Source organism: Colossoma macropomum, unplaced genomic scaffold, assembly GCF_904425465.1.
Source record: "Colossoma macropomum unplaced genomic scaffold, Colossoma_macropomum, whole genome shotgun sequence".
NCBI lineage: Eukaryota > Metazoa > Chordata > Actinopteri > Characiformes > Serrasalmidae > Colossoma > Colossoma macropomum.
In genome coordinates this window covers 5,023,754-5,036,486 of record NW_023494806.1, presented here as the reverse complement: position 1 = coordinate 5,036,486, position 12,733 = coordinate 5,023,754, and the positions used below count along the sequence as shown (strand labels likewise).

The window sequence follows — 12,733 nt, the reverse complement described above, 5'->3', positions numbered from 1 at the left end:
AGTGTAAGTACGTATGTGAAAATAATTTCATTAAAGCTCAATTTAGCCCTAATCTTAATCTGAGTAATCAGTCAGAGATGGTTTTATGAAAGTGGAGCTGGATGTTTAGTGTAAAGAAGGTTAGTCCTGTTTCTTTATGAAGCCTGTCTGAGTGGACGTGGCTCTGTCTGAGCTGATTGCTGCTCCCGGCTCTGCTGCGTGAAGTGTGTTTGTGTCTGAATCAGCTGGGTTTCTGACTCGGCCTTTACATTTATTTATAAACCCGATCCCCCCGAATCGCTCGGACCCGCCGCTCAGAGAGAGCTGAGAGGTTTCTCTGTTTAAAAAGCCACGGCACTTTTATGAAAAGGTCACGGCCCAGACACGCTGAGAGACCCCCTCTGACTCTCAGACACGGCCCACTCTCAACATCACATCCATCTCTCTCGCTCTCTCACTCCTACTCTCTATCTCTCTCTCCCCTCTTTCTCTCTCTCTCCCTCTCTCAGTCTGTCTGTCTCTCTTTCGCTCTTCCTCTCTCTCTCTTATTCCTACTCTCTCTCTCTCCGTCTTTCTCCTTCTTGATCTCTCTGTCTCTTTTTTCAGTCTATCGCTTTCCCTTTTTCTTTCTCTGTTTTCTCTCTGTCTGTCTCTCTCTCTCTTTCTCTTCCCCTCTCTGTCTGTCACTCTCTCCTACTCTCTCTGTCTCTGTCTCCCCCCTTCTCCCTCTGTCTTTCTCTCTCTCTATATCTCTATCTCTCTCACCCCTCTGTCTTTCTCCCTGTCTCTCTCGCTTTCTCTCTGTCTCTCACTCTGTCTGTATCTCTCTTTATCTCTTTCTCTCTCACTGTCGGTCTTTTTCCCCCTCTCTCTTTCTATCTCTCTCTCTCTCCTCTCTGTATGTTTTTCTCCCTTTTTTCAGTCTGTTGCTTTCTTTTTTCTTTTGTTCTGTTTTCTGTCCTGTGTGTGTGGATGTATTTGTCTGTCTTTCATTCTTTCACCTCTCTCTCTGTGTTTGTTCTTTTTCTTTCCTTTCACACCCTATCTTTTTCTTTTCATTGTCACGCTGTCTTTCGTTTTTTTTTCCTTTCTCTTTTTCTCCCTTTTATACTGCGGTTCTGTTTTTGTCACTTGCTTTGTCCACGTCGGTGCGGTTTTCAACTCTGAAAGTTTTACTGTTTTGGGAGTTGTCTGCTCTCTCTCTCTCTCTCTCTCTCTCTCTCTCTCTCTCTCTCTCTCTCTCTCGCCCCTTTCATTGTTGCCCTAATAGCCCACCACTCCCTTTGCTAATCTACAGCAATTACACCCCCCCCCACCACCCCCTGCTCTCTCTCTGTGTGTGTGTTCTACTTTAAAACTCTGCTCATGTTCTGCCTGTTTGTGCTCTATTGTCTGCTGGTGTTCGACTCCATTTGTCTTTGCTGTGGTTGCGTTTTTTAAGCAGCGTTTAAAGCAGAAGGTTTTGTCCTCATCCTGGTCGTTCACTTTTAATAGAGCCCTCGTTTGCTATCCTGTGCGGAGCGCCGTTGCGGTGCGAGGCGGCAAAAGTTAAAGTTTATTGAATATTGACCCCACACTGCGCTGACCTTTAAATGCGCAGCCAATAACGCTAGGCTGTTTTTTGGCATCCTGTAGAACCCATAGGTCAAACACAAGGCCTGCGGGTCAGATCAGGCCCGTGACACAATCCCATCCGGCCTGCAAAAGTGTTTTCATTTTCTGTTCATATTGGCCTGTTTCACACTACAGTCCCCAGCATGCACTGCCTCGTAATGTGCATGCTAAGTCGTGGCCACGACTTAATTATCTCATTCCCACGCCTTACTATATCGTAGCCACGCATTATTTTTATTTATGCGGAATGTCACCAGCAGGGCTCCGTATTCTCTTAAAGACTGTGGATTGGCTGCCTGGTGTAGATTTGTGGTCTGGGTTTGGGTTTAATGTAGTGAGGTTATAGTAAGAGGCTGAGTGGTGGAGTTCACCGTCCCCTGATGTATTTGTTGTGTAGTAGCCTGTAGCCTTAAAATTTCTATATTATTTGAGTATTTTTCAAATAATGGCTTTCAAATTTGAATATTAAATTTGACCGAAATGCCCATCCCTACAACATACCATGGTTGGATATGGCTACGTAAATAGAGCCCTACCTTTTACGGCACTCTCTGAAAGGTTAAAGGTGGCAATTTTAACTGTCAACTTTACTGCTTATCTAGATCGCTATAGCTTGATAAGTAGTCTATGCTAGCAGCTAGCGCAGATAGGTTTCCACACTCAGAAACAGTGGAGGGATGTAATGCTGTGTGTTTACATGTTTGCTGTAGAACCAGTGCCAGTCCATGCCTTATTAATGCAGAGCTGGTTTAAAACTGCAACGATGCACGTCTCTTGATGGCATGCAGCTGTGCAAGCATTGCCATGGCGACATCAAAGGAGAGCTTTGGTGGTCACTTTTATTAGCTGGGGAAAAGAAGCGTGATGATGGAGAAACTCATGAGGTTCATCCGGGTAAAACAAGAAAACAAGACAAATAACATTTTGCAACATTTTCATTGGCAAAAAAACTTTTTTGAGCAGACAATCTAGGGGAGGTCTAGGACCACCCTGGAACCCCTATAGCTGGACCCCGATGTATGTATATATCTGTTTGTGCCAGCCTTGTTCTCTCTCTTCGCAATTAGTACACGTGTGCGTCTCTTTTCTCTCTTTCGTTTAGTCTTTTTTTTCTTTCTGTCTCTGCATCGCTGCTTCAAAGTGCTTAAAATAGGCCTTTAATAGCAGTGTGTGTGTGTGTGTGTGTGCACGAGTGTGTGTGTGTGTGTGTGTGTGTGTGTTGTGGTTAGCTGCTATAAGCAGAACTCTTTTGTATTTATAGCAGCGACAGGGTTCGGACGGCCGCCGTGGAGGAACATCAGAGAGGAATAAGACTGGCCTGTTCTGACCCGTTCTTAACACACATACGCAGAACCGCCCAGAACCGCCTGGAATTGCTCTGCTCGGCTCTCCAGAGGTCTGGTTTAGTTTAAAGCAACACTTGACCCAGAAACCTCAACGTGGCCAAAGTTAATGTGGGCCAGCTACAGCTTTTATATATATATATTTATATGTTTCAAACTATTACACACAAAACCTTGTATCTCCAAAATTACAGGAGAAGGAAAAAACATACTTTACTTTTAATGTAAGTCAATGGAACCAGACGTCTTTCCAGTTCATTTTGGGTCATTTCTTTTGGTCCATTCCTTATGAAATTTACACACAGTGTAAAGAACGACAGGCATTTTCAAAGTATGGCAAAAACTAAAAAACGTCAAAAATAGTATAATATATAAATATATAATTATAAATAATTTGATGCTGTGTGCTATACTGTTATTTGTGTAATGTTGACCCTATAAAGCTATTTAAAGATTATTTCTGCAGTTTTTATCTACTTTTTTCATTTAATAATGCAATTTCTGGATGCTGTTGTTTTGTTTATTAGATTTTTGGATTAGATTTTTATTAAATTTGTGTTACAAACTACCATTTTGAGCCAGACAACATATGAATAGGCATATAAGTCACATATCAGGTGTGCTTTATTGTTAATCCAGTTGCACAAATCAATAATGAGTGCTTACCGATCCAGATTCTGTTATAAGCTCTTCGCACTCACTCGCAAATAAGTGCATCCAACATAAATGACGGAAGCGTCCTGCATCTTTAATACAGTGCTAGGAAACACAGTAGCTCAGTCCAGCCCAGTACCGGGCTCATTGAGTTTGTGTGGTCAACCATTGTTTTAAAGAAGGGACACAGAAAATGAATGACGTGTGGCTTTAAAAAAGAAGTCAATCTGAACTCTTTGTAGGCAGATAAATACTAATCCTCTGCTACATCACCTAGAATTTCTAGCCTATTTACATCATAGCTTATATCAGCTCTTTCCTTTTAGCTTGAAAACAGTGAGTTTGTGAACAGTTAGTTGTCCGATATTAAAGGAGATCATTAAATTATGCTACAAAAAGTCAACTCAAACACCTCATCTGGTGTACAGCAGCTGTTAGGAGTGCAGATTAGCACTGGTGTCCATAAGCGGCCATTACTTGTTAGCTACATTAGCCTCGTAGCTCCAGCCTCGTCGACTGCATTTGCGGTAAAGGGGGGGGAAATGACTTTTTTCGCCAAACTATGGCTTTAAGGAACAGGAAATGCTCCCCTTCCTCCTCCCCGTCGTCCTCCTCCTCCTCTTCCTCTTCCTCTGCTGGGCTAGTTCGGCTCACCTCTCTGTAATCCCTCAGCTGGCCCACATCTGTTTTCCCTTCGTCCGCTCGGCCTATTTTTAACTCTCCTTCGCTCCCCTCCCCTCCCTTCCCTCCCTTCTTCTCTTCCTCCGCTCTCTGAAGAGGACGGATGGCTTTTTTCTTTCCTCGTTCCCTCCATTAGTAAGTTTAGAGTCCTCAGCGACGATCACCCCGCGCTGACGTCTCTCACCTCTCTCAGTCTGTCTTTCATCACTGTTTCTCTTCAGCTCCAGACTGGAGAGTGCTCGAGGCCGTCTCCGGCGAGTTCCAGCCTCGACGACTCTTCGTTTTTCCACAATAAACGAAGGAGAAACACAGAGAATAATGCATGTTGAGCCTTTGAGGGCATTTGTGTTTCCTCAGTCACAAAAGTACCTGGAAAGTGATTCATGCATGGAGTAATTCAGGATCTTTTGTTTTCTTTTGCGAGATACAGTGGCAGCTAATTTACTAAGACAGGCTGATAAATAGGCCCCCATACTTTTACACCATGTAATACATATATTAATACAGCATAAAATACAGCAATAAGGCACGAGAGGTTGTGCGTTACTGTAATTTTATCATGGTATGGTTTTTATATATATGTATATAAATGTATATAGATACACACTCATACATATATATACACCGATCAGACATAACATTATGACCACCTCCTTGTTTCTACGCTCATTGTCCATTTTATCAGCTCCACTTACTATATAGGTGCACTTTGTAGTTCTACAGTTACAGACTGTAGTCCATCTGTTTCTCTGCATACTTTGTTAGCCCCCTTTTACCCTGTTCTTCAGTGGTCAGGACCCCCATGGACCCTCACAGAGCAGGTACTATTTGGGTGGTGGGTCATTCTCAGCGCTGCAGTAACACTGACGTGGTGGTGGTGTGCTAGTGTGTGTTGTGCTGGTCTGAGTGGATCAGACACAGCAGTGCTGCTGGAGTTTTTAAACACCTCAGTGTCACTGCTGGACTGAGAATAGTCCACCAACCAAAAATATCCAGCCAACAGTGTCCTGTGGGCAGCGTCCTGTGACCACTGATGAAGGACTGGAGGATGACCAACACAAACTGTGCAGCAGCAGATGAGCTATCGTCTCTGACTTTACATCTACAAGGTGGACTGACAAGGTAGGAGTGTCTAATAGAGTGGACAGTGAGTGGACACAGTGTTTAAGAACACTGCTGTGTCTGATCCACTCGTACCAGCACAACACACACTAACACAGCACCACGTCAGTGCTGAGAATGACCCCACCACCCAAATAGTACCTGCTCTGTGAGGGTCCATGGGGGTCCTGGCCACTGATGAACACCCACACACACATTAACCTGCCATCTTATAGTCTAGATGAGAATAAAATACATTTTAAACCACTCTGTTTGAGCCAAACTGGGTTCTTCATCTATCAGTACAGTTGAATTTATTAGAGACGCTTTTTGTACACTCTTAAAAAGAGAGTTCTTCTAGGGTTCTTTAGTAAAGGCATGGTTCTGTTTTGAACCATAAGTTCTATATAGAACCACTTCATGCTTCAGCGGTTCTTTGCGTGGAGAAATGGTTCTTCAGATAGAAGGAGAATGTATTGTATTTGGTTCTATATAGCACCAAAAACTGTTCTGCTGTTGTATTCAAGTTCGACATCATAACAATAGCAGAACCCTTTTTGGTGCTACATAGAACCATTTTCAACACATTCTCCACCAGTCTGAAGAACATTCCCGCCACGCAAAGAACGATTTAAGCGTGAAATGGTTGTATATAGAACTCATGATTCTAAAGAGAACCATTCCTTTGATTAAAGAGCCCATAAAGAACCTTATTTTAAGAAAGTAGAAAGGAGAATAATAAACAAACTGCTTGGCTGCAGGAAAACTGCTGTGTAAAGGGCTTTATGTTGTGAACGCAACTATTTATCAAATGTATCACTAAATGTATGGCTTAAACAGTATGCTAAATGGTTCTAAACAGAACCATTCTCTTTACTAAAGAACGCTTGAAGAACCGTCTTTTTAAAGAATGTTAGTAGTTCTAGAAATATCAGTGCATCCTGTAATAAACAGCATGTGCAGAATCCTTGTAGTGTCACAATAAGGACTTTTCCTTTGTGTCTATGTCAGCATGAATACCAAATATACAGACACCAGTGGGTCTTCAGTCTGTCCTCAGGGACCCCCAAATGTGTGGACTGAGCAAAAATATGGACAGCCTAGGGGTCTCTAAGGAGGTTTGATAACCACTGCAAAATACAGTATCGCTCTGTAAATAAACAGAATAGAAGTAGAGTGAATAATGTGTTATTATAAATTATAAAACGGATAGTTTTGGTCCTAAAATCTGATTGGCTGAGCCGCATTCTGAGCCAGGATAAAATCCAGGATATACCCACAGCTGTGACCACCTCACAATAACTGAACTCTGTATTACTGCTCCACAGCACGGAAAATCCTTGTGCTGTTAAACGAATAATCTTTGACTCTCATGCTGCTCGCATGGACAACCGAGCGTACCGATGAAGTAAGAACCTGTTTTCTGTTTAAACTGAGCGGCTGGCAACTTATGTTCTTAACTAGAACCAGGCTGGTCAGCTAGCTAACAGGCTAAAAGAGCCAACAGCCTAAACAACTCCATCATTAATATCACAGGCTTGAATTAAAGCACTTATGATATGATTCAGTGTGAAACGTGTTTCAGTCAGAAGTCGCGTCAAATCCAGGCTGAATCCCAAACGGCTCTGTACTCCCTAATTAGTGTGCTGGCTATGAAACTTTAGAAATTCTAGCCTCTGCAGCCAAATAGTGCATCATTTATCGGGTGTGGATGTGTCTGAGTCCCAAATCACTATTTCTTAGCTGTATTTTGCTCTGTTGGGCTGCAGGATCCAGTATTTAAATCCCTATTTAGTGCACTGTGTAGGGAGCAGGGAGCCATTTGAGATTCAGCCCCAGTGTGAGGAGAGGGCGCTGCTGGATTGGTGCTAAATAAGACTTGTGGTGGTAATTTGGTGACCAAAAAGTATTTATAAATCCAAGGTTTTTGCATTAAACAGTTCTGTGTTATCATATGTTCATTGTTATGACAGTAATATACAGCGTTGGGCGACTGAACGTTCTCCTCATTCAGCGGTCCATGGTTGCTTGGCAACGATACCATACTCTAAAGGAATTACATTTCTTGGCAAAATACTTGTTTATGTTGATTATTATTAGTAATAACGTATATCATTTTCTGAAAAAGTGTGTATTTTATCATAGTTTATGTTGGCCGCCGTTTTATAAAAGCAATAAGCCACTTGAGGCTGAGCATTACTGTTTTGTGTCATGCCTAACAACATCCTTTTCCCGTGGTAAAATCGCAGTAATGCATGGCCTCTTGTGGCTTATTGCTTTATAAGATGTGCAAACAATAGAGTGGGGTAAGGAACTGTATAGCATGAAATACTTTACAATATTATACATTATAACTATAAATATACTATATATATATATATATATATATATATATATATATATATATATATATATATATATATATATAAGATCAAAAAGTGCACTTTTCTATAAAAGAGTTACTGCTGCAATTAAAGTCAGACTTATGGTTGCAGTTATTGTTGCAGTGTTATAATAACAGTAATACAATAAATGTATTGACTGTAATGAATATTGGCCATAATAAATGGACCAATATGGTGAAAAAATTACTCTGAGTAAAATCTTATGACATTAACTTGCACTGAAGTTAGAATTGTTTTTCTTTCTCCTATAAAGTTACCATAAAGTTTGATACTGCATATGCAAATTTGACCCTTCCTGCAGGCCTCCTCGAGGCCAAACTGCCTCGGAATGGAAATCAACTCATCGGATATTGTTATGAATATAATCAAATGAACTAGTTTAATTCAAAATATAATTCCGATTTAATTAAACATATTAAAATCCAGGGCTGAACTGAGGGACCTCCACATCAGGCTGAAACTGCGTTTTATGGCGGCTGTGTAAAGGGATGAAACGTGTACAGTCAAAGTAAAGATGTGGCAGAATGAATGAAGTAAAGTCAGTGTTGGTCAGATGAAGGTTTGAGCAGACGTCCTTAAACTGCTGCTGCGCTTTGATTAATTCAGGGATGGAAACTGTGACAGCTGGTTTCCGTAAACAGCTCTTATTGCCCTGTTTGAGGTGGCTGGTGGCTGATGTCCTCTGCTGCCCCCTGGTGGTTGGGTGTGGTTACTGTTTTCTGACTGTCTGCTTCCATCTTCATTCCAGACGACATGCTTACAAACACTCAGCCAGCGGTGTGTGTGTGTGTGTGTGTGTGTGTGTGTGTGTGTGTGTGTGTGTGTCTGTCAAGTGGTGTCCGAGTTGGTGAGCAGGTACTCAGTGTGTGTGTGTGTGTGTGTGTGTGTGTTATGAAATTCTGTCCTATCCAGCAGATGTTCCTTTTCTCCCCCAAGGGCAGAATTTTTTCTTCTCTCTCTCTCTCTCTCTCTCTCTCTCTCTCTCTCTCTCTCTCTCTCTCTCTCGTTGTTTTATTAATTATTTGTTGCTATCATCTCTGTCCCTCTGTTTTTCTCTCCTTCTTTCTGTTTGTCTCTCTCTTCCTCTCTCTGTTTCTCTCTCTCACACACTGTTTATCTGTCTCTCTTTCTCCCTCTCTCCCTGTTTATTTTTCTCTCTCTTCCCCCTCCCTGTTTCTCTGTCTCTCTTTCTCTATTTATCTCTATCTCTCCCTGTCTCTCTATCGTCCCTTCCCTCCTCTCTCTCTCTCTCTCATTCTCTCTGTTCCTGTCTGTCTTTCTCTCTCTCTCTTCCTCACTCTCTCACACACACTCTCTTTCTTTCTCTCTTTCTCTCTTTCTCTCTTCCTCTCTATCTCTCTCATTCCCTCTCTCACTCTCTCTCCCTGTTTATCTCGCTCTTTCTCTTTCTCTCTCTTTCTTTTGGTTTTTCATCTCGATCATCTTTCTTTGTTTCCTCCCCCCCTCTCTCTCATTCCCTCTCTCGCTCTCTCACTCTGTTTATCTGTCTTTCTTCCTCACTCTTTCTACCTGCTCTATCTTTCTGTTTATCTCTCTCTCTTCCTCCCTCCCTATTTCTCTCTCTCATTTGCTCTTTTATCTCTATCATCTTTCTTTGTGTCTCGCTATCTCTCCCTCTCTCTCCTCTGTTTCCTCTCTCTCTCTCTCTCTCTCTCTCTCTCTCTCTCTCTCTCTCTCTCTCTCTCTCTCTCTCCAGTGTTGATGCTCTGCTGTTCTCTAGGTAATAACTGCAGTCCCTTTTCAATTCTGTCTTTCTAGAATCTTCTCTCTCTCTCTGTCTCTCCAGCTCCCCTGAGGCTTTTTTACTCTCTTTTCTTTTTTCTGTCTTTTCTTTCTTCTCTTTCCTACTTTCTTCCCCGGATCACATGGCGGATATAAATCATGATGGAAAAATCATTTCCTGCGGAGTGCTCGGATCACCCCTCAACAGGAATATGATCTCTTTTTGCTGCAGTGGCGGCGTCTTCTCGCAGATCATATTCCACGTTTTTAAACATCATTACAGGAATAATAGAATATAATAATAATAATGCTGTGTCGTCATGTTTGGATCTTCTCTCTTCTCTTTCCCCTCTTTATCCTTTCTTCTTTATCGGATTCAAATGGCTTTATTGGTGCAAATTCTATTCAGAGAATTTATTTTTAAAACTAATATTTTTTTCTAAATCATTGTAAATCATCTAGAAATAAAAAGATATTTTAAAAAAACAACATTAGAAAAAAAAGCAAAAAACTGTAAATATTGTTTTCGCAAGTGTAAATTTAGGGGTTGGGGTTTGTGGCCGGCACCTCCCAATACAAAGTACCTTATAAATGATGAACTTGTATATATTTAGCTTATTACTATCTCTATTAATGCCTTAAATTTAAATACATCATAACAATCCTCATAAATATCTAAGATCTCAATAATTCACTGTTTTTTTTTTTATGGTGGAAATGTTTGAACTAATTTGGTTGAATCGTCCACTGTGCATGCTAATGGTATCTCTCTCTCTCTCTCTCTCTCTCTCTCTCTGTAGAAGTGATCGACAGCATGGCACGGTTCCGTGCGGTCGGCGTGTGGAACTACACCATGTTGACCCTGTCAGAACATGAGAGGGTTCTGTATGTCGGAGCCAGAGAAACCCTGTTTGCGTTGGACCCCAATGACATCAGCAGACAGCTCAGACCCCAGGTAAACGCACCCCGCACGCCCTGCAGTACAGCTGACCGGTACAAAATTCACAATCAGGGTGTTTTCTAACTGTATCACAGTAATCACAGCATCAGATTATATTTATGGGTGCATTAATAAAGTTAATGAGCCTGTGCTTCCTGACTGCCGCTGCTGAAAGAAAGTCTTACAAACCTGAAATAGCTTGTTTTGATTACTATTTTCTTCCATTTTCGTGTGTTAAAATTACAGCCATGCGGAGCTTAAACGGTATTAGACTCTTTCCTCAGACAGAAAACACATTTACAGAAAGGAAACTTGACGGTGGTTTAGTTTTCCTGGTCTTTTAAAATTGTGTGAGGCACTCAAAAAGTGGATAAAGTAGAACTCAAAACCCAAAAACTGACTGGAACACTGTCGGGACACAGCTATTTTATTATTAATACACGTCTGCAAGGCCATAAATATCAAAACTTGTGAAAAAGAAGAAGAAAGGGAGAAAAATAAGAAGAACACTGCTTGGATAATGCTAATTTCCGCTCTATGGGATTTCTAATGTTATGTTAGCACTAAGCTACTAGTGCAAATGAATGCTTATAAGCCGTTCTAGAATATACACTGCAAAAAAATGATATCTTGCCAAGTAATATTATCTTAAATGTAGTCAAAAAATCTAATATTTCTCCTCTTGAGATTGTTGTAAGCTTAATTTAAGATTTACCTAATTTCCAAACATTTTTGCTGGTTTAAAGTAATTTTATTATAAGTAAATGTTTCATAGTACATTGGCAGATAATTTTGCTTGTTTTACCAGCATAATTATCCGCCACTACAGTGAGATCATTTTACTTAATAAAATTACCTAAAACAAGTTAAAAAATGTTCAGAAATAAGCTAGATAATCTTGAGCACACAGCCATCTCAAAATTAGAAATATTAGATATTAGACTAAATTTAAGATCATTTCACTTGATGAGATGCTATTTTCAGCATTTTAAGCTTGTAAACAAATATTCCATATGTTTTATTTGAAGCATATCACAGACATTCACATAATATACCTTGTACATTTTACCTTGTCTTTAATTGAAACCTGGTTATACGACTCGCTTTCACAGTCAGTGACGTATCTAGAACTTCCAGAAGGCCTAGAGTGATTTTTTTCCACAAAATTATTCCAACAGCTGGAAAACAAAGTGGTTAATCTAACAAGTAAGGCCTTCTGTGAAGGCCTGACAAATGGGAGAGCTCGCTTGGCCATATCTACCGGGACACTACAGAGGGGAAAAATCTGATTGGACCGAATTTTCCCTTGAGCAAGAGTTTAATGCTTTGGTTCCAGCCAAAACTTAACAATGAAATAAGAGTGATACTATAATACTTCTGGAATTTAAATACTACAAGCATGATGGTTCTATTAAATGGCAACAAACTAAAAATAACAGGCAAATTTTTTTTAGTTCCCTGAGATCATTAGGGGTTCTCCAAAGGCCTAGAAGGCCATGAGGGTTCCTCTCTGAGTTGTATTACAGGTCTGCCCGCTCCCGCAAGATTTCATCCCGCTCCCGCAGAAAATCGGAATCATTTGTCCCGCTCCCGCCCGCATTCGAAATGTTTTATCCTGCTTCTACCTATGCAGTTCCGACAAAGCGAACTGACATCCAATATCCGATATAAGCTGTGTCCCAATTTAAGGGCTGCATCCTTCAGAGGACGCGCTCTACGAAGGCCACGTAGACCCGCGAAGGCTGGACCGAAGTGACGGTTTTGCTCTACGCCAAATTTCCTGTTTGCGTCACAGCACCGCTGTTCCCATCCTTACTGCTGCGGCACAAAACGTCACTTAAGTTCTTTAAAGATAGAGCCAAAAACTTTTTTTTTTTTCATTGATTAGAGCTGGAGATGCATCTCTCTGTGGAGTCCTTGCTGTGTGCTTCATCCCGCTCCCGCCTGCAGAGAGCTGGTTGCCCGCCCGCTCCGGCACACACGACACCGAAAATTAGTCCCACGTCGCAAGATATCTTGCAACCTCTATATTGCATCTTGAAAATAACACTCATTATCTATCAGATATATCAGAAAAATATCGCTAAAACTGAAAAGCAATATCACGGTATGTCGATATGATGGTATGGTGGTATAGACGAGCACCACCTTCCATCCTCTACAATCCCTCATTCATTCCCCTCATTCATTTTCCAGCTTTCCACTCCAAAAAAGCAGCATTTGCCATTTTCTATTATTCAAATTGACCAGCGCACAGGAACAACCGCAGAGCT

The 12,733-nt window shown here is 41.2% G+C and overlaps 1 protein-coding gene across 1 annotated transcript in view; it reads left to right on the top strand.

Moving 5' to 3' along the window:
• sema4c (sema domain, immunoglobulin domain (Ig), transmembrane domain (TM) and short cytoplasmic domain, (semaphorin) 4C) overlaps nucleotides 1-12,733 on the top strand; it is a 120,467-nt gene that overhangs the window by 69,443 nt on the left and 38,291 nt on the right. Inside the window, exon 3 of the mRNA XM_036598422.1 lies at nucleotides 10,321-10,475. Within this exon, the coding sequence (XP_036454315.1) occupies nucleotides 10,321-10,475 (155 nt within the window). The remainder of the gene's footprint in view (nucleotides 1-10,320; nucleotides 10,476-12,733) is intronic.